The sequence below is a fragment of the Onychostoma macrolepis genome, chromosome 18, assembly GCF_012432095.1.
Source record: "Onychostoma macrolepis isolate SWU-2019 chromosome 18, ASM1243209v1, whole genome shotgun sequence".
Lineage (NCBI taxonomy): Eukaryota > Metazoa > Chordata > Actinopteri > Cypriniformes > Cyprinidae > Onychostoma > Onychostoma macrolepis.
In genome coordinates this window covers 22,669,906-22,687,766 of record NC_081172.1, presented here as the reverse complement: position 1 = coordinate 22,687,766, position 17,861 = coordinate 22,669,906, and the positions used below count along the sequence as shown (strand labels likewise).

General features: G+C 37.8%; 1 protein-coding gene and 1 long non-coding RNA gene across 2 annotated transcripts in view; both read right to left on the bottom strand.

Annotated features, from left to right (window-relative positions):
- Nucleotides 1-5,230: 5,230 nt before the first annotated feature.
- Nucleotides 5,231-7,213, bottom strand: LOC131524652 (uncharacterized). Its single transcript, XR_009267047.1, has 4 exons — nucleotides 6,699-7,213; nucleotides 5,962-6,094; nucleotides 5,814-5,872; nucleotides 5,231-5,337 (listed from the first exon to the last, which is right to left on the bottom strand). It is a non-coding gene; the product is annotated as an uncharacterized LOC131524652 (long non-coding RNA).
- A 3,868-nt stretch (nucleotides 7,214-11,081) lies between these two features.
- Nucleotides 11,082-17,861, bottom strand: part of emc8 (ER membrane protein complex subunit 8) — a 47,493-nt gene continuing 40,713 nt past the window's right edge. Inside the window, exon 5 of the mRNA XM_058751146.1 lies at nucleotides 11,082-12,702. Within this exon, the coding sequence (XP_058607129.1) occupies nucleotides 12,543-12,702 (160 nt within the window). The 3' untranslated portion in view covers nucleotides 11,082-12,542. The remainder of the gene's footprint in view (nucleotides 12,703-17,861) is intronic.

The window sequence follows — 17,861 nt, the reverse complement described above, 5'->3', positions numbered from 1 at the left end:
TTCCTGAGGTTGGCTTTGTTGAAGTCCCCCGCGATGATAGAGGCAGCGTCAGGGTGTTTGTTGATTTAGCCGCTGAGCTCATCGTGTAGTTTGGACAAGGCCAAGCTGGTGTCTGCCTGAGGTGGAATGTAAACGGCAGTTAGCGATGATCGCTGGGAACTCGGGGTAGGTAGAATGGGCGGCAGATAATGGAGAGATGTTCCAGATGAGGCGAGCAGGAACGCGACAGAATGGAGATATTCCTGGGGTCACACCATTTGTTGTTAATCATGAAACACACTCCACCACCTTTGGTTTTTCCGGCCTCGGCTGTTCTGTCCATCCGTATAACAGAAAAGTTATCAGACGGTGTTGCAGCAGTATCTGGGACCGAGGGTGTGAGCCATGTTTCAACCAAACAAAGGATGTTACAGTCCCTAATGTCCCGTTGGAAACTTATCCTGGCTCTAAGATAGTCCATCTTATTTTCCAAGGATTGGACATTAGCGAGCAGAACACTCGGTAGAGGAGGACTGTGAGCCCTTTTTCTCAGTCTGTCACGAATTCCAGCTCGTCGCCTGCGGTGTTTCTTTTGCCTCCTGGGATTATTCAGGCGGCCTTTGTTAACTTCGGCTCCATTAGCGGGACAAGTGGGCTAAAGTCAGTCACACCTTGACTTTCTTCCAAATAACGCACATTTTATTCATAATATTAAAACACAAGCCTATAATTTGCACGTTTTTGTTTTTTCTGAATTGTGTGAAATGGCTAATAAAAATAGGTAATACAAAACGATTATGTGGAGGTGAATTGGTTTAGTCTTGACTTCTGGTCGTGAGTGACAGTGTTGGGGGATGGGAAATCTGTTGATTGTCGAGTGCCAAATAAACAGTGTTTATTATGTATATAGAGTATATTTGTTTAAGTTCTGATAACTTATACTGTTTTGTGCATAATTGTGTTTTTCAAATGTTCTGTTGAAGGATTTGTGCATTTGAGAAATATAAGCTTGTCTTACACTTATATTGTTATAGTAAAACATGGCTGTTTGTGCAAAAAAAAATTTTCAAAAAAGAGGGGGTCTTGCCCGGAGAGTAATTCAATGTAGAACCGCCACTGACACAGCTGTCTCAATCACATGCTCACACCTGAGAACTATCACACAATCACACACCCTATATAAACCATGGACTTCCGTTCACAGAGTATCGTTCTGCGTATAGCACTCTCCTAGTGTTAGCTGCCTTACCGAGCCATTCCGTGTTTCTGTTCAGTTCCAGTATGGTCCTGCGTTTATCACTCCCCTAGTGTTAGCTGCGATATGGTACCTGTTTCTTGTTTTCTAGTCTGTGTTCCCTGTATTTACCCCTGTCTCACCGTTCGGACTCTGTTTATGCCTCGCCTGGACTATTGCTCATGTTTATGGATTACCCCTGATTATCCTGAGCCTCGTCATATCTCAGCTGATCTTCTAGAATCTTGTCATGTCTTCGCTGATCGTCCAGAGTCTCGTCATGTCTCAGCTGATCTCCCAGAGTCTCCTCACGTCTCAGCTGATCATCCAGAGTTACGTCACGTCACAGTTGATCATCCAGAGTCACACTGGGTCACAGCTGATCATCCAGAGCCACACCGGGTCACAGCTGATCATCCAGAGCCACACCGGGTCTCAGCTCATCATCCAGAGTCTCGCCACGTCTCAGCTCATCATACACAGCCTCGTCAAGTCACAGTTGACCTTCCAGAGTCTCGTCATGTCTCCGCTGATCTTCCAGAGTCTTGTCATGTCACAGCTGTTCATCCAGAGTCATGTCATGCCCTGTCTGATGCACCCAGATCATCAAGGTCAGTCTTCCAGTATCCCAGTCTGATGTCTAGTGTGAGGGATGTACCGCTGGTGTCTGCATGTGCAGCTGGCATCCCCAAATCCACTTACTCCAAGCCTTCTGTCCCTGAACTAATTCCCCTGTCCGAAGTGCTTCCCATGATGGGAATCACTTTATGTTGCGTTTGGGCTGCGTACACCACCGCAGAACTGCACGAGGTGGCGGCACCTGCTGCAGTTTCTCCAGAGGTGGCGACACATGCTGCAGAACCTCCAGAAGCGGCAGGGCTCGCCTCAGCCCCTTGTATGGTGGTGGCGCCCAGCAATGTTCTCTTAGCCTGTCGAGTTGCGGTAGAAGAGACTGTTACCATTGTAGATCTTCCAGAGGTGGCGGTGACCGCTGCAGAACCTCCGGAGGTGTCAGTGGTATCCACTTACCAACTCTCGTCTTGCTCTGTCACGGCCATGGATGCCGTCAACGAATCCTTGTCCTGTCCGGTCACGGCTATGAAGGCCGTCTATGAACTCTTGCTCTGTCCTGTCACGGCTGAGGAGGCCGTCTGTGAATTTTCGTCCTGTCACGGCTAAGGAGGACGCCTGTGAACTCTTGTTCTGTCCTGTCACGGCTATGGAGGCCATCTGCGAATCCTCGTCCTGTCCTGTCACGGCTATGGAGGCCGTCTGCAAACCCTCGTCCTGTCCTGTCACGGCTATGGAGGCCGTCTGCGAATCCTCGTCCTGCCCTGTCACGGCTATTGAGGCCGCATGTGAATCCTCGTTCTGCCCTGTCACGGCTATGGAAGCCGGCTGTGAACTTCTGCCTTGCTCTGAACCGGCCATGGAGGCCAGTTATGAACGGGGCTGGTTATGAACTTTTGTTTTGTTCTGAAACAGCTGAAGAAGTTGCTTTGTGTGTCTCAGCTTTATCGGTCCCAGCTGAGGAGACTGTTAGTGAACACTTGCCAGTTCTAGTTAGTGACTCTAAATATGGACTACGTTCTGTGTTCACAAATATGTCTGTTAAACCATCCATCTCGCCACTCCCTGTCAGTGAGTCTTATGATAAGCTGTCACCTTGCTCAGTCTCCCCGAATGTGTCTACTATTGAACTCTTCAGTTTCTGTCAAAAAGTCAGGTCATGTGTCATATGCATGTGTGTCTGATACGAAATCCTCTGTCTGCCCTGTTTTAGTCAAGAAGTCTGTTGAATCATTTGTCTGTCCAGTTCCCATTAATGAGTCTGAATTGTCAACCTGTCCAGTTCCTATCAATGGTTTTGATTCTGTACAGTCTGTTTGTACTAATGTTGCTGTTGAATCTGTCACTGAACTGTCTGCTTCAGCTTCTGTCAATGCCCCTGATTTTGAGCTATCTGCCAGTTCTACTCCAGACAATGCAGTTGATGTTGGACTGTCTGTCAGTTCAGTTTCTGTCAATGAGCCTGATTATGAACTGTCATCCCGGGAAACTATTGATGAACTTTTTGTGTTCCCTGCCTTGACTCTTGGGGCCCAAAATTCTCTGTCTGTTTCGTGTGTCTCAGTGTTTCCTAGGTCCCAGTCCCAGCCTGGGTTTACAATTCCTTCCGCTCCAGTCCAGTGGTTTTCTGCTTCGTCTGATCAGGTCTGGTGGTCTTCTGCCCTGCCTGCTCTGCTGTGGAGATCTTCTGCTCTGCCCTGGTGGGCTTCTGTCCCGTCTGCTCTGCCATGGTGTTCTTCTGCCCTGGTCTGGTGGGCTCCTGTCTCGACTGCTCCGCCCTGGTGGGCTTCGGTCCGGTCTGCTCCACCGTGGTGGTCTTCTGGTCTGGTGGGCTCCTGTCCCATCTGCTGCGCCCTGGTGGGCTCCTGTCCCATCTGCTGCGCCCTGGTGGGCTCCTGTCCCATCTGCTCCGCCCTGGTGGGCTCTAGTCCCGTCTGCTCCCCCTTGGTGCCCTGCTCCGCCGGCTTTGCCTCAGTTCTGGGTCTCTTCACTTCCTCACGGACCTGGCCCTCCATCCCTCCCCCTGTTCCGCCTCTGCTCCACCGCCCTCCTGGATTGTTCTGAGTTTGGAGCGTCTGGAAGCTGCTCCTTGGGTGGAGGCTCTGTCACGAATCTGGTTCATGGTCTTCCATCCACTCACCATCAGAGGTCACCCTTCATTCATATTGACTCTCACACCACACAGATTGTTGCCCATTACACTGGACTGTATTTCCCATCATCCATTGCACTGAGCACACAACTGTCATCATCACACAGCTGTCTCAATCACATACTCACACTTGAGAACTATCTCACAATCACACACCCTATATAAACCATGGACTTCCGTTCACAGATCGCTGAGTATCGTTCTGCATATAGCACTCTCCTAGTGTTAGCTGCCTTACCAAGCCATTCCGTGTTTCTGTTCAGTTCCAGTATTGTCCTGCGTTTATCACTCCCCTAGTGTTAGCTGCTATATGGTCCCTTTTTCTTGTTTTCTAGTCTGTGTTACCTGTATTTACCCGTCTCACCGTTCGGACTCTGTTTATGCCTTGCCTGGACTATTGCTCATGTTTATGGATTACCCCTATTGTCAAGCCCTCTGGATATTGTTCGCTGATCGAAGACCACGCCTGTTTATTTGATTACTCATCTGTCTTTCCCTCAAGATACCTGTTTGCCATTTGTTCGACCCTGCCTGTGTTTTGACCATGTCTCTGTTTAATAAAAGCTTGCATATGGATCTGCACGTCTCGTCAGCCCTGTTACAGAAGGCCTATTGTGAATTTTTTTTTTTTTTTTTTTGTCGCTGTGGTTGCCTGTTTGTTTAAAAACCTCTTCTGTGGGTCTGGGCAACACGTGTTAACCAGTTAATAGATGATTCACCCAAAAATAAAAATAAAGCTGTCATCATATACTCACCTTTATGTCGTTGTAAACCCATATGGCTTGCTTTCTTCATTGGCACACAGAAAAGTTGTAAATAATGTTCGTGTCAGTCAGCTATTTAGATTTTTATTTTTATTTTTTTCCCCACAGAAGGAATTCATAATAGTTTAGAATGACATGAGGGAGAATAAGCTAAAACCCCAGCTAAAATCTTTTAGTACTTGCATGTCAATTTTTAAAGTAACCTTCAGGTTCAGTGTAGGCAAACTAACTGGCATTGTTATTACATTGTGTGGTGTGTATTTTCTGAAAACATGTCTCATCCAATCTAGATTTGAGATTTAGAACCATTTAATGGCCTTTTGGAGAGTTATTGAACCTGCATCCCACAGCATGGTACACGTGACCAGAGCAAGGACAGCTACCAACAAGTGAAGTTGGAGTAACAAGAAATGCAATGGTAAATATTGATATTATATTGTTTGTGACAGAGAAAGAAAATGTTATATATATTTTTATTTTTTGATGCACACGTTACATGCATGTATCATAATTATTTAAAATTTATTTTGACAGCGTCAGTCTCTGCAGCCCTTCGATGAGTTTCTCCTCTTCATGGTCCACCTTTCAGTCTGTCTTCCTCAGAGAGATCCGGCCTTACACAAAACACTTGGGATGGACTACAATATAAAATGTAAATTAAATATAATGTAAATGCAAATATATATAACTTTAATACGGTTTCTTGCTCATTAGTGTAATCTAAACATGTAAATATAAACACATACATTTTAGAAACTTTGATACAGTGTAATAGTTATGTAAAATACTAATAACTGTGGCAGTGTAATGGTATTTATTTTATTTTTTACTTCTGCCACTTGGAGGACTGATAGGTCAGGCAGTTCGCTGGTGACACCACTGTAAAGCGTTCTCCCGAGATGAAAAACAGAGGTATAGTGTAAATTGACCATTAAAAAAATAAAAATCTTCCACCACTGTAATTACTTGTTGCATACATTATGAACGGAGCCATATTCAATATGATTGTGCTTGTCTTTTTTCTGCTAGGGCTAATCATATAGGCATGTTATACATTATGAATATAGCAAGATATGAAAAGATGATGTAACAATATTAGACAGTCTACTCCTACCTTAACCAATCTCTTGCAAACAGGACCACCGTCCTACTGACAGGACCTGGCTTGACTCTCTAGGCATACCAATGGGGCATGTTAATATTATTAATCAAAGTTGATTAATTATGTCATTCATTAAAAATTTGATAATTATCTTACTTACCATTGTTCTAGGTTTGTACCAGCTCTGCTCCATTCCATTCTGTACAGGAGGAACTGCACTGATTCTCAGTTCTGAATAGTGTGATGTCTGGTACAGTGCTGCAACAGTATGGATGGCAGTCCTTTAAAACAATCTGTGAAGATAATTACATTGGGTTACGTATTGAATTTATTTCAGATACATTTTGAATTACTTTCAGTTGCATTTTAAATTGTTACATTGTAAATTAAACTATATGAAAAATTAATAGTTTATATAATGTTACAAACATGCCAATACACTGTAAAAAGTTCAGTAATATTTCAAAGGAATATTTTGTTTGCTTTTTACTGAATGGCTTCATCATGTTTGTGTTAGGGATCCCTGGAAAACTGCTATATTAAATGTAACAACTGAAGCTTCAGGTTACAGATAATAAAAGTTGAAAATATAACAATAGCTACCAGAAACTGTCAGACGTAAGGTTTATTATGATACATGGCAATCTAAAAATGGGAACAGTATTTAAAATACTTTATATCAAGCAAACGCCTATCAGAGCCACAGATGCAAACAAACGTGGATTACCGGGAGCTCTGCTGTTATTTCTACTATCTCTTAGGAATTATAAAAACCTGAGGTGGACGGAGTTTATAGCTAAACTCTAACTTAGCCCTGCTATTTTAGCGCTGATCAAATCGGTGCAGCAGCGTTATATCCAGCCTTATTAGCTAGATTTGTTAGAAGATGATACTCACCCTAAAGTTGTCGAAGTAACTTGAAACCTTTTATACCCTTTTCCGTGCGATGAAATTAATTTACAGTAATCCGGGGAAGTTCTTGTAAGATGAAAAAGCATCTTCTCTTGTAATTTTGAAAGCTCTACGTATTAAGGAACAATGGCTTCCGGCACAGCACCGGATTTAAACAAGCCCCCCTGAGGAAAAACGCGGAAGTGACCGTGCATAGAGCAGAACTAAACTGTCCAAATCGAAAATAATATTGATTTATTTTCTGCTCGATTCATGAATCGATACATTAAGATTACCAGGATATCAAAACATTCAGTGAAAACACGTTGTTCATTTAAAAATCGATTACACAATCACTTACCTTGTGGCGTCTCGAGGAAATAACTGTCAACACTGCCCCCTAGTGGTCAGGAGCATTTCCGTTGTGTTGTGGCTTAATGTCGTTGTGTTGTGAGTTTATGCTTGCTTTTTTAATTGCGTTGTGCACTACTGGGCCACCGTAGTTGGGGACCTCTGCACTACACCAACGGTTTCTCTCAGCCGCATGCGTACACGCGTTTTTTGGTGCAAGGCTTGTTGGGCCAACACAGATTTTTCACTTCTGCTTGATAGATTGGTTGGTTGAGCACAATTTAATATGTTCGGTGAATATATTTTTAACTTTAACTTCAGACCTTCAGCTAAAATTAGTGCAATGTATTTTTTTGTTTATTTGGGGGTAATTTTTGGGAAGCAATTTGTTGAGTCAATGTTTATTTGTCAGTTTCCACAATTTTTAAAAATGTATTTTTTTTTTATAGTGTACCTTTTCGGAGGCTTCTGGTCTAAAATTTAATATACCTAAATGTGAAATTCTTTGTTTATTTGATAACCTTGAAACCTCTGTGAATAATATACCTAAAGATAATGTGAAATATCTCGGCATCCATATTCCCAAGAAAATCTCTCTTAGGCAAGAAATGAATTTTCTTCCTAAAATTAAAAAAGCTAAATAAATATTTGACAATTGGCCTATCCTTCCTTGGTAGAGTTCTTTTAATAAAAGCAGAAGGCCTGTCTAATTTGATATACCCTTCATTTTCATTATTTGTTCATGACAATACATGTAAACAAATTAATAGTTTATTGTTTAACTTTTTTGAGGAAAAAAAAAACACATTTTGAAGAAACAAGTTATCTGTAGTAAGAAAGCTGATGGAGGTTTTGACATGCTTGATTTTTATTTTATTTTTTTTTACATTAATTATACTTCCAAAGTAAATTGGGTAAAGAATTGTGTCAATTTACCAGATTATATTTGGTACTTTATCCCACACAATATCTATAAAATGGATATATGTGGGAGGTCTCAAAATTTTGTTAACTTGTAACTTCTCCCCTTCTAACCTCCCCATAAAACTTTCTAAATTCCATGACCGGCACTTTGGGCATGGAAACTTTGTTTTTTTCCACAATTTCTCCCCACATAAAGTGAAGCGATGGAACAACAAGAGTATTGTTGTAAAGAACAAGTTGATTTTTCGTAAGAATTGGCATGAAAAAGGTATTGATTATCTTTGTGATATACTAGATCCACAAGGGAATGTTTATTTTTACTGTGATTTTATGTTTAAATACAATTTCCCCTTTGTCCATAAGGAATTTCTTACCATGGTTAAAGCTATTATGGTCTTGTTCATCATTTGAAGTGATTGTAAAAAGGGAGTAGATTTATTTATTTATTTATTGGGTTGAAGACAAGTGTATTTACAACCCAAAATGTAGTAATAAAATGATAAGAAATGTGTTTCAGTCAAGGAAAGGAAATACTACGAAGGGATTATTTTTTCTTTTCTTTTTGGAATTCTTTAATAGATAAGATTAATTGGAAAAAAGCATGGCTCTTACCTTATAAATTTTGTGTCCCCAACACAAAAAATAATTACATTCAAAAATTTTGCATAATATATACCCCCACTAATGAGATTACATAAAATTTTGGTAATCCTCATTTGAATTATAATTTCTGCAATTTCAGTATTGAGTCTATTGATAATCTTTTTTTTCAAATGCCCCCTTGTTAAGGAATTGTGGTGTAATTCATGTAAACAGTGATTGGCTCAGGTAGGTAGCCAGGTAAGTTAACTGCTTAGTGACTACTAAAGTATGGTGAGTTGATGAGCTTGTGCAGGTGCGCTGGATTAGAATTGAGACTGAGTGGGCGGTGCTGGAAATCGAATAATATGTCATTTTCCAGCAACAAGGACTTTTTCAGTGATTTCATTTCTGATGGATAAATGTTATTTTGGTGTATATATATATAATTTATTTATTTTTTCCCCCATTTTTTTAAGAGTGTAATATCTATTTGCCATGCAAGAGCATATAATATTTTTTAGAGAAAGCTTATAACTAGCATTTTTTGAGGCAAATAAAAAGGAACTAGCATTAGCCAAAATCATAAAGACAGAGCCGTTTTGTTTTGTTTTTCTCCCCCAAGTGTGTACACAAATTTGAGGTTAATTTGAGGTTTCATGACACTGTAAAAACATACTATTCCCAATTCTTCCATTGTTTCTTCAGTTATATTGCCATTCATTGAAAACACTTTCCCATAGGGTATTATGGGCATTAAAATCACCACATATAGTGCCTTATTATCATTAGATCCTCCTATATTTTCAAATATCTCTTTTCTGCAGCACTGATAAACGCTCCTTTTTCATTCTGTTTCTTACATATTGAAATTGCGTAGCTTGAATCACATTTGCCACTGTAATATTATTTTTATCCTCTTCTTTAGATATTTCTATGGGTACTCCCCATCTGACACATTTAACTTTTTTCCCCATCAATTTCAACTTTGTGAAACTATCTTATGGATGTATCAGTAACACTTTATTTTAAGGTCCAATTCTCACTATTAACTAGTTGCTTATTACTTGGATTTTGGCTGTTTATCTAAGCAAGAAGGTACGAGAGGCCTTGCTTTATTGTGAACCCCTTCAGCCGTGACTTATTCACAATACAGCACGGCCTCGAGTACCTTATTGCTTTTATAAAATGGTTACCACACAATAAAAATTTTAAAATTATGTACTGATGTTACTTTTTTGAAGCAAGTTCGTTAAATGCAGTCCTTCCACTAAAAATAGTTCCTGACAGCAACAGTAAATGGCAAGAGAATGTTCCAATGTAATATGCCTCATCCTTTGAGCTCAAAAAACAAAACAAAAACCCCCAGAGAATAGGAATTCTTCTTATCCGTCTGTTTCTGTCTTTTAGTTTAAAAGACCGATTTGTGGCACAGCGCGAGTTTGTGCACCTGCTTCGAATATCACTCGACTGAACAGGCGTTATTAGTGGTTATCAGGTCATAGATATGGGCCAGAAGGGATGGACATGGATATACAGATTCATACCTGAAACAGAAAACTAATAAATTCAGTAATATTCCCTCGTAACTTAAAAGTGTGAGCTTCCACACAGAGGCGTGCACACATCAACATATGTGAGAAGAGTTTCTTTGAGGAAAGGAAGGGCGCAGTCTCAAAATTAAAGATGAATGATGCAACACAACACCAGCAGGGGTCACTCATACTTCATTAAATAAATAACAAACAGTTAATTTTGCTGAAAAACATAATACATGGAATAGTCTGATGCCATGTTATTAATTGCTTATATTGCTATAAGAGTGGTTGCTAAGGGTGTTGTGCAGTAATACCAGAACCATTTGGTGGGCTGTATTGTGAATAAAACACAGCTGCTGACCAATCAGAATCAAGGACTGGAACTAACCGTTTTATAATAGTACTACTAAAGCACAGATTATGTCTTATTCTACATCCTTATTCCCCAATACCTAAAATTATCAACTAGCTTACTAACTATTAATAAGCAGCAAATTAGGAGTTTATTGTGGTGAAGTCTTAGTTAACAGTGAATAAGAGTTCCCTATTCTATAGTGTTACCGATGTAACAAATCAGTTACCTTATGTTCAGCGCTGGGCAAATTGCAAAGAAATTGCAGTACCTTACTGATTACAAATTGCATAACGAAAATTGTAGTTAACAACAATCTATTCAATTACATATTTTAGGTAATATAATCTGACTGCTTCTTGATTAGCTACTTTTAGATATTTTTTTACCCAGCTTGTTTATCACATAGATTTGAATAGAACTATTCTGTACCATATTGATTTAAAAATATAAAAAGAAAATACATTCTATTCTTTCATTTCAACCAGGGGTTGTGAAGGAACTGCAGAGGGTTCAGTTGATGAAAAGCTAATAATTAACTTAATCATAATGTTCAAATAATAAATACTTAACATAAATGAATAAATATGTAAATAAATACAATAAAAATTAATAATAAAAACAAATTAAAATAAGACACGAGCACAAAAAAAATCTGAAATATTTTATTTACCTTAAAGACATATAACCATCATAGAATCGTGAACATGCAAACATGTTATTAAATTATGTTATTGTTAATGTTATTAACCTAAAATTTCATTGGTACTTAAAGTAACCATTTTAAGTCAAAGGGGTTCCAGATTTATTTAGTTTTGGCAACACTTTATTTTAAAGGTGTCCTTGTTACACATTATATGCACTTACTATTATAATAACAAATTATGTACAAGTACATGCAGGTAACCCTAAGCCAAAACCTAATCCTAACCATACAGTAAGTACATGTAATTATTTAATATTACTCAGTACTTAAATGCATAGTTACACTGTAACAAGGGCACCTTAAAATAGTGTAACCATTTTTTTTTGCTCAGATTTCTAAAATCAACAATAAGTGAAGGTCACTGGATATGATAAACACACAGTATTTCACAGCTATCTGATTATGAGTGTTATGTAATATAATGTAATTACAAGTACTTAATTTATGGAATCTGATGTAATCCAGATGACACATAAGCAGTTAATACTCAGCTCTGCTTATGCTGGTAGTTCTGCTTCATGCAGGTAGTTCATCATAACTTTAACTGTCAGACAGTTAATCTTCCTCAAACTCAAAGTGTAATATGTTTTGCCTTTATTTTCAATCATAAAACGTTTTGCTAAAAAAAAAAAAGATTGTGTGCTATCTTTCTTCAAAAACACAATACAATGATATTAAAGCATTTTTAAGCATTATATATCTGCCCAGATACTTTGGGGGCCACCGTATACTGCTTTCACATATTGTTTCCCTATTTGATAGTGTGTTTAAATTATATTATGCTACTGCACTAGAGCCAGCTGAACTCTCTAAGAAATTTGTTTAAAATTATTTGGAAAAACAATCAAGTTTATTATTTTTTTTTTATAAAACTTTACAATCATAAAGACCTCATACCTAAGGTCGAGTCCTTTATTTACTGAAAAATCTGAGCCAATATATATATATTTTTCCACCATTAACAGATTATTACTGGTCTGCTGCAAACATAAAAGCAATTTATCTTATAAATCAATATATTAATTTCTACACTGAAATTAAATATTTTCTTTTGAGCAATTTAAGTAAATAACCATATCTGTAATTTAAACTAAAAATGACCATATTTAGCAATTAGTTGAGTTAAATAAGACTAGTCTGACTGCATCCAAAATTGTACATGAGTCTTATACAAACCATCGCATAGAAACAGGTATAAAACCTATTTGACATTGGATTCCTGGAGTGACCTCAGTGTTTTCAAACATGAGGATGCAGCACTTACAATGTTCCATTTACTCTTTCGCAAATCTTTCTGCTCAGTGAGAGAGCATGTCACTAACAGTACTAAATACAGGTCAGAAATGCATTCCATTTAAGCACTGATGGTTTGGCTAGGTGGACAGGATCTCTGGCTGGCTTCAGCATAGATGCAAGACAGATTTGTTGATCTCAGGGTTGGTCCAGTCATTTCGTAAGTCATCCAGATGGTTGTCAAAGTCCACGAGACTCTCGTATGATTTGCTTTCTAGAAGAGCTGCCGTGATCTTCTGTGCCTCTATCCAGTCCTCAAAGCAGTCACTGCAATTTAAGAAAAGTTAGACAAAACATTGAACTTCTGTTTTTAGCTTTTCTGCCTTTTAATAGTCTTATTATGTGACAATATCATTAGATCTCCATTGTTACATTATTATTTTATGAGTTCATATACAGTACATCAGTAATGAAGTGTCAACATTGGGGCACCCGCTCATATTACATGGACTCAGAGAGATGCATTCTTTTTCTAAAAATCTTTTTGTTTGTTTGTGTTTGTGCGTATTTATTTTTCTATTCAGGTGGGGACTTAAACCTGAATACACACAGACTCATGCCACACCTAAATTGATGTCCCCACAGGCAAACAAGCTACTAAGTCACACAGAATTAAGTTTTTTGAAAATCAAAAAAATGCAGAAAGTCTCCTGTAAGGGGTAGGTTTAGGTGTAGGATTGGTGTAGGGCAATAGCACATACGGTTTGTACAGTATAAAAACCATTACACCAATCCGATATTGTGCGTATACTATTTTGTGTTATTGTTAAGCCCCACGAGAGCACAAAAACATCATAAAGCACCATAAAGTCAAAGTCCAAGTGTTCTGAAGGTGAGGTACAGATGAATATTTAAGTCATTAAATTCAAGTTGACGTAAACTCTTCTCTCCGCTGCGGCTGTCTGTCATCCTCCATTCAGTGTTCCAACTGTGTGTCGCTTTCGGTTACGATAGTCAAGACGATTAAAAACCTCTCTTCAAGAGTGCACCGTAACTGAAATTTAAAACTGTTAAAAGAAAAAGCTCAAACATTCACACAGATTTAAACTACGCATCAATATCTCTTCCCTTTGTGCTTTGAGTCAAAGCGCTCTGCATAGAGAAGTTCAGTGTTGCTTCAAGCACATCATTCTGCACACGGGATGCACATAAGCGCTTCGTATTGGAGCTTTTCGTATTATAATACCTTTGCGCAATAAAGATTATTTATAGTGTTTCTTATTCTGTCCTTTGATAGGACAGAAAAAGAAAGGCTATTAATAATCTAATAGGGGTGCTCCGATATATGGCTATATGTGGGAAAAGCCTACTACAGCTCTGTCAATCACTGGGCCTGTATATAGTGAACGGTCGCATACGAGTCGCATCTTTTAGTTGTTATACCTTTAATTCTTTTCTTGGTAACAGTACTGTAGATTAATTTCATCACAGACACTGATCAAGTGCATCTCAGAGCATTCACAGTCAGTCCTCAAACACCTCTGTCAGACAACTGTAAAATTACACCATCTAAAACAAACTCAAAACAATGAAATATGCAGACAGCCCTCTCATTTACTAAGGCTACATAAATCCTACAAATGGACAAAAAACAGCAAAGAAAACTATGAAAGTGCAATAGAAAGTCAAACTATCAAATTATTATTGGACAAATTTATAATTAACACATATCCACAAAATAAAGTAGGCATAAACCTGGCACTAAAGGACATTACAGATATATTCCACCAATCAGCATCCATGTGCAATTTGAAAAAAAATAATCAAAAAGAAAACCAAAAAACACCAATGAAAAGTGGTTTGACAATGAGTGTAAAAATTACAATGACAGTACGAAACCTATCAAATAAAAAAAACACAGATCCTGACAACCAAGAACTCCGCCTTCAATATCATGAAGCTCTTAAAGTGTACAAACAAACTCTAAAAGCAAAAAAGGAAGAGCATACAGAACAATTATTTCAAACAATGGAGGAATCAATAAATACCAATAACTTTTGGAACACCCTCTATAGACCACAAAAGGAAGAATTGGCCATTCAAAATGAGAACAGAGGACACGCTTTGAAAATCTGTACAAAACAATTGAAACAAATCCTGTTCGAAATGAAATTAAAACCAAATTAGAAATCCTGAAAGAAAAAAATTAAAGACAATCAGAATCCCCTGGATTTCCCAATCATAGTAAATGAGCTAACAGACAGACTACACGCACTGAAACCCAACAAGGCATGTGGCATTGATGGAATATTAAATTAAATGATCAAATACACAAATGACAAATTCAAAACTGCAATAACCAAATTATTCAACATTGTTTTGAGTGTAGGATATTTTCCAGACACCTGGAATCAAGGCCTAATTACACCCATATTTAAATAAGGAGACAAGTTTGAGCCAAGCAATTACAGAGGCATGTGTGTCAATAGCAACCTGGGGAAAATATTCTGTTCGATTATTAACATACGATTACAAAACTTTCTCAAAACCCACAAAATCTTGGAGAAAAATTGGATTTCTGCCCAAACACAGAACATCTGACCACATTTATACCCTTCACGCTATCATTGATAAGCACGTACACCAAAACAAAACCAAAATCTTTGCTTGCTTTATTGACTTTGAAAAAGCCTTTGGTTCAATCTGGCATGAAGGACTCTTTCTAAAACTACTGGAAAACTTTTGATCTAATCAGCACCATGTATAAAAACAATACATGTGCTTTAAAAATACAGCGAACAGAATCTCTCTCAACGACGAAGAGTTGGACAAGGTTGCCCATTGAGCCCCACTCTGTTTAACATTTATATAAATGAATTAGCCAAAGAATTAAACAATTCGACTGCCCAACCCTAACTGAATCAGAAATCAAATGTCTCCTCTTTGCAGATGATTTAGTCATTCTGTCAAAAACAAAAGAGGGACTACAACAGCTCCTCGACATCATAGAGACATTCAGTCAAACATGGGCTCTTAAAATGAATCTAACAAAAACAAAAATAATGATTTTTCAAAAGAGACCCAGGTGTAATGAAAATAAATACACATTCAGAGCAGGAAACCAGGTCCTCCAACACATTCATGAATACACCTACCTGGGATTAAACAGGGAACTTCAATCTGGCTGTGAATGCACTGAAAGCAAAGGCACTGAGAGTCTTCTACATGATCAAAAATACAATTCAGTATGAAATTCTAATTCAAACCTGGCTAAAAATCCTAAAAGCAATAATCGAACCAATTGCACTATATGGCAGTGAGATATGGGCACCTCTAAAAACCCAAGATTTCTTTAAATGGGAAAAAGAAGAAATTGAAATAATGCACACCCAAATTTGCAAAAACATCTTAAAAGTTAACAAAGCAACCCCAAACAACTCGTGCTGAGCTGAATTAGGACAATACCCACTATTAATTAATATTCAAAAGAGAGCTGTGAAATTCTACCAGCACCTGAAATGCAGTGATCCGAGCTCTTACCAGGCTGAAGCCCTGCAGTGGGAGGAGCAGAACCTGCAGAAGAATGCACTTTTACAGCTGGTACTCAAACTACACCCAAACCAGCACAGCACAATCAGGCCCAACCAAATCACACAGTTACAAAAACAAAACTACACTGCTTATTGGAAAGATGCCACTAAAATACAAAAGAAGATGGAGCTGTATTTACACCTGAAAAGAGACTACAAACCAGCAGAATACCTGAGCTGTATAAAAGATCACAAATTAAGAAAGACACTAACGAAGTACAGACTGAGTGATAACTGTCTGGCTATAGACAGAGGACGGCACAGACAAAGATGGCAGCCACGAGAACAGAGACTGTGTTCACTGTGTACGCAGAAAGAGGTGGAAACAGAGGAACATTTCTTACTGCACTGTGATTACTATCACAATATTAGAGCTGCATATATCCCCAAATTCCAACAAAATTAAACCAAATTTTATGGCATTACCAAATGCAGAAAAATTAAGGCACATTTTAGGGGAAAATTCTAAAATGATCACAACAGCAGCAAGATATGTATCAGCCTGTCACAAACTAAGACTATCAGCCAGTGGACATAACTGAAGCAAGATCATTTCTTACATGTTGTACAAAAGGTTTATTTTTTATTTTTTTATTTATTAACAAATGTCTTAAATTATTTTTCTTGTGGAAAAAAAAAAAAAAAAAAAAAGTATACATGTACATATTTACGTAATTATTCTACAGATCTATTCTTGCTCTATGTATTATATAATTGTTTGTTCCTTATTCATGTAATTGACAATACTGTGCAAGTCATGCCAATAAAGCTCATTTGAATTTGAATTTGATTAATCTTAAGATTAAGATTAAGATTAAGTGTGTGAATTCAGGGATACCAGTTTTCACCCATTTGGTGTGAGAGATGCCTTCAGGTCCTCTCGTGCCAAAATCTCACGCCAAATAAGAGAATGCAAACTGGCTAAATCTGCTCATAGGATTTTCTGACGAGTGCAAGACTTGTTTGGTCTAACACAGATATTCTTGATGAACTGTCTATAGCTGGCTGTCAACAGTCACATGAAGATAATGAAAAGATGCACATGACAAGTATTTGTGCTGGTGAATTTTTCAGTATAGCAGGTGATCATTTTTATTGCGAATTAGCTGGATGTGTGAAATTGTTAGTAACCTCACTTACAAAACCAAAAAACGTTTATAAAATAAGAGACGCATTTAAAGGCCACAGAGCAAACTGCATTGAGAAAAACACACAATCCAATTTGTCTTGAATTTCAAATGGAGTTATATTCGTAGAGTTTTTTTTAATTTAGCATAAATATATAACTGAATGGAACCATCCACCTTATTTTACCTTATTTATTTTCTGTGAATGCGCAAGACTTCTGAAACAGTACAGAAATATAATAAATTATAAATAATAAAATAATATAAGAAATACCAGTTTGCATTTGCAATATCATTACAAGCAGCATTACAAGCTGTTTTGAAGAGCTAAAAGTAACAAAGCAGATGACACTGGAAGTCTCGCACATTCAAGTTACAAATCGCCATGCCTGCCTTTATGTTAAAAATTAGGTGGTAGGCATAATTTATTTTTTTTTAATTGTATGAATATGCGAAAAGTAGAGCCCGACCGGTATGGGTTTTTTGGGGGCCGATGCCGACATTCTTTGTGTGTATATTATAGTACAGTACCATCCAAAAGTTTGGACACACTTCCCATTCGTGTCCAAACTTTTGACTGGCACTGTATATAGAATACATTACATACATAAACAGAATATATATATATATATATATATATATATATATATATATATATATATATATATATATATATATATATACACACACTAGGGCTGCACGATATATAGGTTCAGCATCGATATCGCGATGTGCACATCTGCGATAGTCACATCGCAGGATGTGCAAT